This window comes from Neofelis nebulosa, chromosome 8, assembly GCF_028018385.1.
Source record: "Neofelis nebulosa isolate mNeoNeb1 chromosome 8, mNeoNeb1.pri, whole genome shotgun sequence".
NCBI lineage: Eukaryota > Metazoa > Chordata > Mammalia > Carnivora > Felidae > Neofelis > Neofelis nebulosa.
Window position 1 is genome coordinate 109,576,225 of NC_080789.1, and position 15,504 is coordinate 109,591,728.

The window sequence follows — 15,504 nt, forward strand, 5'->3', positions numbered from 1 at the left end:
TGTAAAGATCTTCCATGATGCAGTTCTCATATTTTGGTGTTGTTTTCAATATTTGTAGCAGAGACTAGGTAATAACCCAATTTTTTATCTCTTTTCCTGGGTCACATGTTACACTATAGTTCCTGGGTAATGGTGATCATGCATTTGAGTTCCAGGCAATGAAATATGATTAGAAGGCTGTAAGTCATATTTGAACCTGTCCCTTTCATTCAATAATGGGGCTCCATTTTGTTGAGGAGGAAGAACTTCCTCTATGCTACAAGGTCCTTCTAGCTGGACTCAGAATCAAATGGACATGACAGAGTAACAAGAGAAAATGAAATTTAATAGGCATATATATTTATGGGGAATCTACACAGACATGAGATTCCAAAAACAATGAGACAGCATGAATTTTATATGAACTAAGGAGAGGGGTAGGGTCTTAGGATACATAGGAAAGGAAAGCCATTAGCAGGAAGGCGAACGATGTTTTGAAAAACAAAGTTGCCCTTTTATGGGAGTGACTTTCTTAGGTAAAAGTTAGTCTTTGTTAATAGTTCTCTTCCTGGTACAGGTGCCTCATTCAAATGTAAATTTAGGCAACTGAGGATCAGCAAGAGAGCTTTTCCTGGATCTGCTGGGTTTTGATTACTTTTAACTCAAAATAATATTCATGCCAAAGTGGCCCATCTTGGGGCAGCCTTCCCTTGGCCCCTACAGTTCCCTCCTCTAAAACTTCCATCAAGTTTCAAACATTAAAAGTTGCACTGGTAAATTAATCCATCTCATTGAACCAGTCTTAGTTCTGACAATAGATCAGTTTGGTTAAACTCATTTCAGGAGATGGTGATGCAGATGTGTTTTCAAAGTTAGGCCTATGCTTCCAGAAGTCAGGGATCAAACAAGAGGCATTTCTATAGAAAGAAAAGAAAACAATGGTTAATGGTTAGGTCAAAATAAAAATCAGTTTCTGAGTTCTGAGGATAGTCAGCGGAGAAGATTTCTAGATGTCAAACTTGAAGCTTCTAGTTGCCTAGAGTGGTAACAACCCCCAGATCAAATCTGCATACCTTGTTTTGAAAATGGAACTACAATGTAGAAGGGGTTTTCTTCCTTCTGATTGGAAAGCCACTTAATTGGGAATGTCATATGAGTTATAATGAGAAATAAAATATTATTGTATTATGCTACTGAGATTTGAGGGTTTATATACAACATCTAGAATTACTTTAAACAAAACATCTACCAAAAAGAGGTACTAGAATTAAATACAAAATGCTTTGTTAACTACAAATTTCAGATAAGCAATGACAAAGATTTTTAAATATAACTATGCCCCATATAATATCTGGAATATACTTATACTAAAAAAAAAGTTTAATTTATCTAAAAATCAAATTATACTGAGTGTCTTGTATTTTTATTTGCTAAATCTGATAATACCACTCCAAAAAAGATCCTGTGTGATAATAGTTATCAGATTTAGAGACATTTGTCCCTCTTTATGACTTGCTTGATTTTCTAGTTTCAGGCATTTAGAAAAGAATTAAAATACTCTATTTTAATTTTAGTGAAATAGTTTAGTATTGGTGAAAAAAAACACTATAGTGAAAATTTTCTAACTATTGTTTAAAAGAGATAGAGGGCATGTGATAGGGGAGGAGCAGAGAGAGAAAAAGAAAGAGAAAATCCCAAGCTGGCTCCATGCCCAGTGTGGAGCCTGACACAGGGTTTGATCCCAAGACTGTGAGATCATGACCTGAGCCAAAATCAAGAGTCAGTTGCTTAACCAATTGAGCCACCTAGGTGCTCTAAAAGTATTGTTTTTTAAACCTTGTACAGTATCAACATGTTTCCCAATATTATTTTTTAGAAGACCCTAAAGTATGCATTTAAATGTTTGGTTAATATTAAAAATATAATAATTACTTTTCCATTTTCTCTTTCTTGGCTGTTAAAAATATTTTGATTTCTTTTTCTTCAAGTCTGTACCTTGTTGGATTTTATGCAAAGCTTTTATTTATCATGGAACTGCATCTCTCATTTTCCTGGTTAATTTTCCTGTTGGTTAATTTAGCGACATCCTGTTCTATTTTGGTAACTATCTCATTTGGTAACTATCTCATTGGTCTACCTCTGCATATCTTCCAGGACAGCCTACACTACTTTTGGTCTTTCATATCAGTAAATGTTTATTCCATTGTGCAAACTCTCAGAGTCCTTTGAGTGGCTCACCCTCACTGTATGTACATTCTTCTTACCCCATTGGAAAATCTAGCAATCTTAGCCAATTGGCATCTCAGACAGCCAAAAGGCAAATTGTTGCCATAAAGCTCAACCTATTTATTAACAAAAGATAATGTTTATGACTTCCTTACCATGGGCCTGTCTGTGTGGTAAACACATTATACAATTAATATATACATAATTTACATATACATTTATGTGTTTATTTATATTTATAAGTAATTATTATATTTATATATGTTTATCATATTTATTATGATATTGTATATATATCAATATATATATTGTGTGTATATATATATATATATATATATATATGATCACCCAAGCAGACTCAGAAAATTCATATCATTATTATTGCCAGTTTAAAATGAAAAACTGAAGTGAAATAATTAGTTCAGGTTGCCATCAGCACCATCAGCACAACTATTTGTTAAATAAATAAGTAGGTTCTAAAGAGTGACATCATGAAAATGAAGTGGCAAAATTTATTTCACATAAATTGGAGAGGGAAAATCCTGGATCCTCAGATAGTAAAAGAACCTCTGAAGATCCAAGACAATGTAATGCTTCTCTGGTCTAAGTGCAGGTCATCTAAGGATATGCCAGAGTGGGCTGGAGAGAACCCTGAGCTTAGAGGACATGTTTGAATTATAACCTCCATATGGTGGCTGTAGGCTGAGGGTATATTTCTACATCTCTGATTTTCAGCTTCCTTTTTTCCATGAAGCAATAGAATGTTCAATTACACAAATAATTTTACTCTGAGAGGATTTTTATCTGTCTTGTCCACATTTGAAGAAATGTGTACATTTGAGAAATATGTAACTCTCCTAATAAAGTGCTTTCCAATGGGGCATGTCATGCTTCCTCCACCCACCAATGTGTGGATAATATTATTGTAAGGTAGAATTGTAGACAACATAATGTTGAAACAACATTTTGTATATAAAATGTGTTAATGCTTGGTAAAAAATAAAAAAAAATATTCTTAAACCATTAAGAAAAGTTACAAATATCTGGTGATACATATTTCAAATATTTTCAATAAAAATTGAAAACTTGTACAAGGAAGGATCTAATTGATTATAAAACTTATTTTATGGCTATCTCACCCTGGATGAAATGGTATGCCATAAAAAGTTGCCTTTTTTTGTTGTTAAAGTTTATTTTGTGGGCGGTGGGGAGAGAGAGCGAGCATGTGTAGGAAGGGCTGAGAAAGTGAGGGAGAAAGAGAATCTCAAGCAGGCTCTGCATTGTCAGAGTGGAGCCTGATGCAGGGCTCAAACTCAGAAACTGTGAAATCATGACCTGAGCCCAAATCAAGATTCTGATGCTTAACTGACTGAGCCACACAAGCACCCCTCAAAAGTAGCTTTTTAATTACTTATGTCTTACTTTTGGTGTGTCCATTTTTGGCTATAGTTTTTATCTAAAAAAATAATTATAACTCAAAATAATTACTTTTTTTTTTTCAATGCTTCCTTGCTTTGAGAGGCTAAGAGAAAAATTACCAGGTGTACACACAACTGCAAATAAAAGATCTTTCCCCTCCCCCGCCGTTCCCGAAACCAACCAGGGTGCACCCAGTCATAGTCTGACATAAAGGCGGGAACCAATCAAGTTCTGCTGAATGGTTTGAAATAAAGGCGGGAACCAATCAAGTTCTGCTGAGCGTTCAAATTTAAATGTCAACCTATAACAACTCTGTAACCTCAAAAAAAAAAATCCCTAACTTGTTTGTGCCTGCCTATAAAAGAAGCTGTAAGATCCTTGCTCGGGGCCTCTTGCATCACCGGCAACGAGTGTGCGGAGGACCGAGTTCAAACCTGCAATAAACGACCCTTGCCGCTTGGCTTTGACTCTGGACTCTGGTGGTTTGTTTTCGGGGGGTCTTTCGAATCAGGGCATATCATTTGGGGGCTTGTCCGGGATACCCCCAAACCCACCAGACCCCAAGTCAACGGGTTGTTCCTAAGACCGATCGGTAAGTGAGCTGGCTCTGTCCGTTTCTGTTTGTCTGTTCATTTCTGGCTCTCCCACGTGGGATCTGTATCGGGGACTGACACGGCCCTGGCGGACGCGCTATAGGGCAGTTGGTAGGGTCCAGTAGGAGATGTCCACTGGCACCCGCCTGGGGCACCTTTTTGGGCCCATCGGAATTTTTCTGGTTGGGTGGCAGACACCCGAAACGCGCTAGCGATCTGAGTGTTGTGTTAAGTGTTGTGTTAAGTGTTGTGTTCTCTATTCTACAACCTTTAAGTGTTAAACTCCTTCTCTTTCACAGGTGACCTGGCCTGGCCCAGCCAGAAATCCTCATAACTTTACTGTTTCTCCTTTTAATTCTTTCCTCCACCTCCAGGATACAGATGGGCCAATCTCAAAGCACTCCTCTTTCTCTCCTCGTTGCTAACTTCAGGGATGTTAGAACCAGAGGACAGAATTTGAGTTTAGACATCCGGCGGGGAAAATTAATAACCCTCTGCCGCTCCGAATGGCCAACCTTCGGCGTTGGATGGCCAACCGAAGGAACTTTCTGCCTCCCTATAATTGCTAAGGTGAAATCAAAGATTTTTCTACCGGGTTGCGAGGGACACCCGGATCAGATTCCCTACATTCTTGTATGGCGGAGTTTGGTGGAAAATCCACCCCCTTGGTTGGCCCCCTTCCTATCCTCGGGAACGTGTAAGATCCTTGCCATGCGGCCTGCAGGTCCCCCAAAATCAAGGACGCCAGCCGCACCCTTGTATCCCATATTGCCTGATAGTCAGGACCAACTATTCCTAGACCCTGCACCCTATCATCCCCCTCCCCTCTCACCCCAGGCCCTGCCCGGCAGCCGTCCCACCAGTCGACCCGCTAGTTGCCCCCCTAGGGGAACCGGGAGGACGGGAAGCGGTAGCTGTGCCGGAACCAGGAGGACGGGAGGCAGCAGCCGTGCCGAGCCCCATTGAAAATGTAACCAACCACGAGGGGCCAGCCGGTCGTACCCGTGGGCGCACCCAGCGTGAGCCAAACTCTCGCTTCCCCGACTCCACTGTGGCCCTACCCCTGCGGGAAATAGGACCCCCCGATGAAACAGGCAACCCCCGACTCCAGTATTGGCCTTTTTCCGCCAGTGACCTTTACAACTGGAAAACGCAGAACGCTCAATTCTCTGATAACCCTAAAGATCTAATAGCTCTTTTAGACAGTGTCATGTTCACCCACCAGCCCACCTGGGACGACTGTCAGCAGCTCCTCCGCGTCCTGTTCACTACAGAGGAGCGAGAGAGGATCCAATTAGAAGCAAGAAAGCTGGTTCCCGGAGACGACGGTTGGCCGACATCTAACCCTGACCTCATTAATGCGGCTTTCCCCCTAACCAGGCCTCCACAGGACGAATGGGACTACAACACAGCAGAAGGTAGGGGAAGGCTACTCACTTATCGCCAGACTCTAATGGCGGGTCTCCGGGCTGCAGCTCGCAAGCCCACCAATTTGGCTAAGTAAGGTATATTCGGTCGTCGTACAGGGAAAGGCAGAGAGTCCAGCTGCTTACTTAGAGAGATTAATGGAAGCCTTTAGGCAGTTTACTCCCATGGATCCAGAAGTCCCTGAAAACCAGGCTGCAGTCGTTATGTCCTTTGTAAATCAAGCAGCTCCTGACATTAAAAGGAAACTCCAAAGGCTAGAGGATTTAGGAGGTAAACAGATCCAGGATCTACTCTGTGTAGCACAACGGGTCTATAACAACAGGGACGCCCCAGAAGAGAGCCAGATCAAAGCCACAGAGAAAATGACTAAAGTCCTGGCCGCTATAGTCCAGAAAGAACAGCCACCCCCAGAAGGCGCCCTCCCAGGGGGCACTTAGATAAAGATCAATGCGCCTATTGTAAAGAGAAGGGCCATTGGATACAGAATGCTCCAAGAAGAAACACCCCCGCCCCAGCCAAGGGCAATGGCAGCCTAAAATAGCCCCCATACTGTTTACCCAAGATACAGAATAGGGAGGATGGGGTTCGGGTCCCCTCCCCGAACCTAGGGTAACGTTGCAAGTGGAGGGGACCCCAGTCCAGTTCTTAGTTGATATCGGGCACAGCACTCAGTTCTGGTCAAGCCCCATGGAAAAGTATCTGAAAAATCATCCTGGGTACAAGGGGCCACCGGAATAAAGAAGTACCCCTGGACAACTCAGAGGACTGTGGACTTAGGAACTGGGAAGGTAACCCACTCCTTCCTGGTCATTCCCGACAGCCCCTGACCCCTGCTGGGGAGGGATTTGCTTACCAAAATGGGGGCCCAAATTCATTTCCAACCGGGGGGGCCCACAGTGACTGACTTCCACAACCAACCCATATCTGTACTTACTGTGAGACTAGAAGATGAATATAGGCTCCATCAGGAACCCACTCCTCAGGATCAGGGCATCGAGCCTTGGCTTCAACGCTTCCCAGACACGTGGGCAGAAACAGGTGGTATGGGGTTAGCAAAACATCGCCCAGCCCTATTTATAGAGGTTAAGCCTGGGACGGACCCCGTCCGTGTGCGCCAATACCCTATGCCCACGGAAGCCAAAAATGGCATCACACCACACATCTGCCATCTCCTTGACTTCGGGGTCCTACGCACCTGCCACTCAGCATGGAATACCGCCCTGCTGCCCGTACGCAAACCCAATAGCGGGGAATACAGACCAGTGCAGGACCTGAGAGAAGTCAATAAGCGGGTGATGGACATACATCCAACCGTTCCTAACCCCTATACTCTCCTGAGCGCCCTCAGTCCAGAAAAACAATGGTATACTGTTCTGGATCTAAAAGATGCTTTTTTCAGCCTACCACTAGCGCCTAAAAGTCAAGAGCTATTTGCATTCGAGTGGACAGATCCAGACAGGGGCATAAATGGCCAGCTCACTTGGACCAGACTGCCACAAGGATTCAAGAACTCTCTGACCCTGTTTGACGAGGCTCTACACAAAGATTTAAGTGAGTACAGACAACAACACCCTAATATAACTCTCCTACAGTATGTTGATGATCTCTTAATAGCTGCCGAGACACCCGAAACCTGCATCCAGGGAACCGAAGGTCTCCTGCGAACTCTGGGAACTCTAGGCTACCGCGCCTCAGCAAAGAAGGCTCAAATCTGCAAGTCAGAGGGACTGCTGTTGAACCCCCTCAGGGTCATCTTCACCCCCCCAACGGCCCTGAACCCAGCATCACTGCTGCCAGACCCAGACATGGGAACCCCACTTCATGACTGCGCCGACATACTGGCTCAAGTTTATGGGGTCCGGGAAGACTTGCAGGATCAGCCATTATCAGACGCAGACGCCATCTGGTTCACCGATGGAAGCAGCTTCGTTCACCAAGGACAAAGGTATGCGGGGGCGGCCGTGACTTCAGAGACCGAGGTGGTGTGGGCAGAAGCTTTACCCCCCAGAACCTCGGCCCAGAAGGCTGAGCTAATAGCCTTAACCCAGGCCCTAAAGTCAGGAAGAGACCGCAAGCTAACCGTGTACACTGATAGCCGATATGCCTTCGCCACCGCTCATGTACATGGGGCGATATACAGAGAACGGGGGCTCCTCACAGCTGAAGGGAAAGACATCAGAAATAAAGAAGAGATTCTAGCCCTGCTAGCAGCCTTATGGGAACCCAAAAAGCTAGCAATTGTACATTGCCCAGGACACCAGAAGACAACCGACCCAATTTCCCAGGGCAACAATTTGGCCGATCAGACTGCAAAAAACATAGCTCGGCCCCCAGCGCAATTGCTGACCCTACAGCTGCCAGACCCCGGACCCCGGGAATTGCCCCCCAGCCCTGAGTATTCAGAAAGCGACATTCAATGGATGAGTAAACTTCCTATGACCCAAATCAAAGATGGCTGGTGGAGAGACTCTAAAAGCAGCATTATACTCCCAGATAAACTAGGATGGCAAGTTCTAGAGCGGATCCATCGCAGTACCCACTTAGGTTCCCGGCGAATGCTGGACTTACTGAGGCAGACTGGACTAAAAATCAGAAATGTCTCTGATAAGGTCGATCAAGTAGTCACTAAATGTACAGTGTGCCAACTCAACAATGCGAGCAGCAATCCTCAGACAACAGGGGTAAGACAAAGAGGGAGCAGACCGGGACCTATTGGGAAGTAGATTTCACTGAGGTAAAACCAGGAAAATATGGATATAAGTATTTGCTAGTTTTTGTAGATACCTTTTCAGGATGGACTGAAGCCTTTCCAACCAAGAATGAAACGGCACAGATTGTAGCCAAAAAGATCCTAGAAGAAATCCTGCCCAGGTATGGTTTTCCAGTAATGATAGGGTCAGACAATGGACCTGCATTCATCTCTAAGGTAAGTCAGGGACTGGCTTCCATACTTGGGGCTGATTGGAAATTACATTGTGCATACCGACCCCAAAGCTCAGGACAGGTAGAGAGAATGAACAGAACCTTAAAGGAGACCCTAACCAAATTGACCATGGAGACTGGTGCTAATTGGGTGGTCCTTCTTCCCTACACTCTGTTCAGGGTGCATAATTCCCCATACAAACTGGGACTCACACCCTATGAAATAATACATGGTAGACCACCCCCCATCATCCCTAACCTAAAAGATAACCTTATCAAAGCTGAGGACGATAATAGTCTTGAATTCTTGTTCTCCCTACAAGCCTTGCAGAGGGTCCATGAAGATGTATGGCCCAAATTAAAAGAACTCTATGAGACTGGACCCCCACCTATTCCACATCAATTCCGGCCAGGGGATTGGGTCCTCGTCAAATGTCATCAACAGGGAACTCTGGAGCCCAGGTGGAAAGGACCCTTCCAGGTCATCCTGACAATGCCTACTGCCATCAAAGTAGACGGAATCGCCACCTGGATCCATTTCGCCCACGCCAAACCAGTGGACCCGTTCTCAGACCTCATTGGACCTTCAGAGACAACCTGTACTGTTGATCGGACTAAGGACAATCCTTTGAAATTGACCCTATGCCGCCAACGGACTGAGCTGTAACTATGGTACTTACCCTTCTCTTGATTGTTCTGCAAATTCTGTCTGTAAATTCAAACTCCCCTGACCCCTATAATTTGACATGGGAAATTGCTAATTTAGAGACTCATGAAGTCTACAACAAAACCCTAGGAACTGCCCCATTAAATACCTGGTGGCTAGATTTATATTTTAATTTAGAAAAAATTAGTCCATTAAAAGAAATGGAAGGAGGTAAATGGAGGCAACTGCAAAGGAGGGTATCAATAAGTAGAAATGGATTTTATCCATGTCCGGGATTTAGGACGGGGGCAATGAGGCACACATGTGGGGGGTTTGAAAACCTCTATTGCACAGCCTGGAATTGTGTCACCTCCAATGATAGGGAATGGAAGTGGGAAGTAAAACCCCAATTTATTGAAATGTCCTATGTCCAACCATGTATCCGCACCAGGTATGATGAAAACTGTAACCTTATTCGTGTGAGATTTACAGAGGAGGGAAAAAAGGACAGGCAGTGGGTCTTAGGACTCACTTGGGGACTCTACTTATATCAATATCCCCTCTTTGGGACTGCCATTCAAATAAAATTAAAAGTCTCCCCTCCTACAACCGGTAGGGCCAAATCAAGTATTTAAAAAAATTAAGAAAAAAAAAGAGACAAGTCTATCCCAGAAGGTATAGACTCCCTATGGAAATTGCTAACAGCAGTGTATGAGGCCTTAAACCGATTGGACCCTGAGGCAACAAGGGCCTGCTGGCTATGTTATGATATAAAACCCCCCTTCTATGAAGCCGTAGGACTAGCTGCCCCTTTTTCACAGTCAGACGAAGATTCACCAGCAGCTTGCAAGTGGAATCGAAAGGGCCCCAGCCTCACACTGCAAGCGGTCACTGGCAACGGGACTTGTATTGGAAAGGTCCCCTCTAGCCATATTCAGCTCTGTGCCCAGACTAGTCGCCCTATAGGTGAATCTAAATGGATGATTCCAGCTCCTGACAGCTGGTGGATTTGTTCTAAGTCAGGGCTCACCCCATGTGTTAGCAGGGATGTTTTTAATTTGTCACCCGAATATTGTATCATGATATTAATATTTCCAAGGGTTATTTACCACCGAGAAAATGTTATATATGATCTGTGGACAGAAGGGATGGAAGCAAGAGAGTCAATAAGAACAAATGGGAACCCTTTACGGCCATAACCTTGGCCACCTTATTTGGCCTCGGTGCCATAGGGGCAGGAACAGGGATCTCATCACTAGCCATTCAGCACCGAGGGTTCAATAGCCTAAGGACAGCCATTGATGAGGATATAGCCAGACTTGAGGACTCAATCTCGCACTTCGAAAAATCTCTGACCTCCCTTTCTGAAGTGGTTCTACAGAACCGAAGGGGGCTAGATCTAGTCTTCCTGCAACAGGGAGGTTTATGTGCAGCCTTAAGAGAAGAATGTTGTTTTTATGCTGACCACACTGGAGTAGTCCGAGAGTCCATGGCTAAAGTTAGAGAAGGCCTGGCCAAATGGAAGCGTGAACGAGAACAACAACAAGGCTGGTTTGAGTCTTGGTTCAATCAGTCCCCATGGCTAGCCACCCTGCTTTCTGCTCTAGCGGGACCCCTTATACTCCTCCTTCTCCTCACCCTCGGGCCTTATATTATTAAAAAACTAGTTGCCTTTATTAAAGACCGAGTTAACACGATCCAACTGATGGTCCTTAGGACCCAATACCAACCCGTCATTATCAAAACATTTGAGTCAGACACATAAGATCCAAGATTGGCTCTTAAGGCACCAAAGAGAGGGGGGAATGAGAGGCTAAGAGAAAAATTACCAGGTGTACTCACAACTGCAAATAAAAGATCTTTCCCCTCCCCCGCCGTTCCCGAAACCAGCCAGGGCGAGCCCATAGTCTGACATAAAGGCGGGAACCAATCAAGTTCTGCTGAATGGTTTGAAATAAAGGCGGGAACCAATCAAGTTCTGCTGAGCGTTCAAATTTAAATGTCAACCTATAACAACTCTGTAACCTCAAAAAAAAATCCCTAACTTGTTTGTGCCTGTCTATAAAAGAAGCTGTAAGATCCTTGCTCAGGGCCTCTTGCGTCACCGGCAACAAGTGCGCGGAGGACCGAGTTCAAACCTGCAATAAACGACCCTTGCCGCTTGGCTTTGACTCTGGACTCTGGTGGTTTGTTTTCGGGGGGTCTTTCGAATCAGGGCATATCAGCTTCAAAATGTTTTCCATTTGTACTGGTATCTTTGTGTGCTGTAATAACTGAATGATTACACATTGGCCAACTCATTGGTTGATTTGAGGTTATGAAATGTACATATTACTATCTTGGAGACATTGTAAATTTTATCCTTATTTACTGATAATTCACAGGGCTCTAAACTTTGGGCAGACAAGAATTTATTACCAGGCAATTTGTACAGCTGCAGGATCAGGTCTCATGCTTGGTTTGCAAGAACACCTCTCTGTCATTGGACTTAAAACTGCCTCTATGAACAGGAAAGCAGCCACTGTCACTGAGGGAACCTGCCAAGTCAGGAAGCTTCTGGTTGCAAATCTCCCATGTTTCTGCCATGGATCTTTTTCTCAAAAGTGTTGCTTTGTGACTGACCTTCCTCCTTTTTCTCTGCCTAATCAGATTTGAATTAAATACTTCCAAATATATTGATAAAATGCAAATCACAGTTAGAAATCAGACTCAAAGGAAGTCTGAAAGTGTAGTATTAACATTTTAGTCTCTGCAGTGCAATACATTAAATGAGGGTTTCACATCCTCAGTGCTATGGATATTTTAGGCCAGATAATTCTTTGTTGAAGGGAGCTGTGCTATGCATTATAAGATGATTGGACTATACCCACTATATGTCAGTACTCTCCCCATTGTGACAGTCAAAAATACCTACAAACAATGCCAAATATCCCCCTGGGTACAAAATCACCCCATTTGAGAACAGCAGCATTAGACAGTGCTTTGCATTCTGCAGGTCACCACACATTACAGAATTATAAAATTGATATTTTAAAAACACATAAAATTAGAATAAAATGTATACAGTATCTTACTATTTATACTAAACTATACAATAGAAAACACAAGTATCTTAATAGGTAAGTATAGTTTCATAATATTTTCAATTCTGTCAATTTGTGTGTATGTGTGTTTACTGGACTTAAAGACTAATATATTTCCTATTGTGAATATCAATGAATTTTATATTCTGGATAGTTGTCAAAAGGTTTTAAAACAACTTGATTACAAGATTGCAGAAGTAGACCAAACCTGGGGCAGGTGGGTTCCTCGGTTGAGTGACTGGCTCTTGATTTTGGCTTAGGTCATGATCTCATGGTTTGTGGGATTGATCACACAGTTTGTGAGATCAAGCCCCAGGTCATCAGCATGGAGCCTGCTTGGGATTCTCTCTCTCTGCCCCTCCTCCACTTGCACTCTGTCTCTCTTTCTCTAAATAAATAAATAAATAGATAGATAAATAAATAAATAAATAAATAAAGTAGAACAAACAGGTCCACAGTATACTCAACAATATTTTTTATTCTAAATATGACCAAAAAAGATCAATCAGCATTTCTTCCACTGCTTACACTATATCCCTCCCTATATAAAATTATGTATTATTGAACTTGCTTGTCTAATCTTTCTCTAATACTACTATACCACCTATAATCCCTCTTACATGTGCTGGATGACAGATATATGGCTCCATAATTTTTACAATTTAAGTATTTTCTTCCATACTTATTGGCAATCACATACATGTGATAAGTATGATAAAAAAATAAATTGCAGAGTTTCGTCTCATCTTATTCTTCTGGCTAAAAAACCCCCCACATATTGTTAAAGGAGCTTTTATTATTAAGACTAAAAGTTGCAATTTGATAGATATGTATCCAGTGACATATTTAGAAATATCTGTGGATAAGCCACAATATTGCCAATCTGTACAACTAAGATAAACATAGAAATGATTACAGGCCAGTCTAATTTGTAGGACATTCTTGGACACCTGGGTGTGTCAGTTGGTTCAGCACACAACTTCGGCTCAGGTCATGATCTTGTGGTTTGTGAATTCTAGCCCCTTATCGGCCTCACTGCTGTCAGCACAAAGCCTGCTTCATATCCTCTCTCTCCTCTCTCAGCCCTTTCTTTGCTTGTGCTATCAAAATAAATAAGTAAAAAATAAATAAACATTAAAAAACGTATTTTGTAGGCTATGCTATGCCTATTGTGCAAATAAGAATAATGTCCATACCAAAGAGTATGACTCAACAAGTTCATTGACTAAGATCTTACAAACACTAAATATTTTTGAAATAAAGTATCTATATTAAATATATCCACTAATATTTTTGTGACTAAACTATTTTAACCCTTTAAAGTGTCTTTAAATTTCATATATCACACAGGAACCCAGTGTCAAACTATGTTCATTACAACATTTCTATTCAATGCATAGTGTATTGTTACTTAAGTTAATCCAGCATTAAACTTTATAATAGAAAGATAAAACCACCATGATGCAGATTTACATAATGTTTCTTCATTAAGGAAGCTATTAACCTTTACATGATTCATTTTAAGATTCAACAATAGTCTAATAATAATTAAATAGTAAAGTTCAATTTACACTATCAAGGAATAATCTTATAATATTGTTAGCCATATTAGTTATGTATTTAATACAAAGAACACAACTATAGTAGACAATACCACATGTTAAAGAATTATGTTTTGGGTGCTTATTTTTTCTGGTACCTCACTAAGGTTATTCTTTTAAAAAGAATGTCTTGCTAGTGATAAAAATATGATATGAAATGATTTGCTTGTATGCAGTAAATTTCAGCTTCTTATCAGATATGCTCAACAATCCTAAAAGGTTTCATTGTTCTTTCATTCCAGCATAACAATTTCTGACTTTTATAGTTCTGCATTTAATAAATCTATCTATTTTGCACAGCCCTCATGTTGAAGCCATGTTGACAAAATTCACTGAATTCCAGAATTTTTGATGACTACATTTGTCACCAGATCCTAAAGTCTTACATTTTGCCAGTTCATGTGTTAGACCTCAGGGAACTCCAGAGTTAAATAATTCAGTGCCAGGACATGCTTTATGGACATATCATCAAGTCTTGTCATGACTCTGTATCAATGGAAGCATTTTCATCAGTGTTTAATTTTCTCACCCTACCCCATGTGTTCCTTTACCACATTTTCACATAAGTCAGGAAACATTATACAATCATGGGAAAAGTTTTGCTGTCAGTCAAGTGAGGCAGGACTGTAAAAGCCACTCCATAATTTCAAGTAAGAGAAATTAAATTAAACCCATTTTCCATTTTCTCTTTTCCCCCAGGGCCAGTTTTAAGCAATTTTATGAAGTAAATTATAGCAGCTCCCAGAATTCCACTTCTGGCCCCTGCTTTATGTCATAAACACAGCAACTTCTTAAGGTTTATTTTATAACTGTTTAAGCAAGTTTGGGATTTGGAGCAGAACACCTGACTTAACACACATTGTCTACACATTCAAATAGTGCTGTGGCATGACTCTAGACATAGAGATTGAATAATTAATGTCTAGTTCTTTGCTGATCTTGTGGTGGCATAATTGATATTGCCTTCATTTCTGACTGCTGTGTTTCAGTTCCCAGTGCCCATTTATCCCACTGAAATGAGATTATTGTGGATGATTGCTCGTTGTGTAGGGAGTGTAGTAATCCTTACCATCCAAAATTTTGTCATAGTTAGGGATTTTCACTTGGTCACGGTAAATTCAGAAAATTAAAAATAATAACTGATGGACCAAATTAATATTATAATTTCTAATACCATTTTGGCTTGATACAGTGCAGTTTTGTGTGTGATTAAAATTCCAATTGAACTCCATCTTCTCAGAGCACCTTTTGTTCTAACATATCAGTAGAAGCAACTTTATACTTGGCATAAAGAGGAGTAACTGTGCTGAGGTTTAGCAAATGTAAATCTGGTATTTCAAATACTGATCCATTTTATCAGAGCCTGATAATTTCTGAATACTTATTTATTAAGAAAGAAAATCACTTAAGTGCAGCATCTCTACCTTTAGGGGAGGCTATTATCTAGCAGATCTTTTTGTTTGTTTATTTTACATGATTAGATAACAAACTTCTGGTAATGTTTTTTCACTCCTGTGAAATCACATAATAATTTAGTTTAATTATCAAATAATTTAAGGAACTACTAAACTCTAGCAAACTCCCAGACATGGTTTAGGGAAGCAGAT

General features: G+C 41.6%; 1 protein-coding gene across 1 annotated transcript; it reads left to right on the plus strand.

The window, feature by feature from the left end:
- Positions 1–6,311: 6,311 nt before the first annotated feature.
- On the plus strand, positions 6,312–8,368 carry LOC131483905 (uncharacterized). Its single transcript, XM_058682262.1, has one exon. It carries the CDS (start codon positions 6,503–6,505, stop codon positions 8,366–8,368), a length of 1,866 nt encoding a protein of 621 aa, XP_058538245.1. The 5' UTR covers positions 6,312–6,502.
- The last annotated feature ends 7,136 nt before the right edge of the window (positions 8,369–15,504 follow it).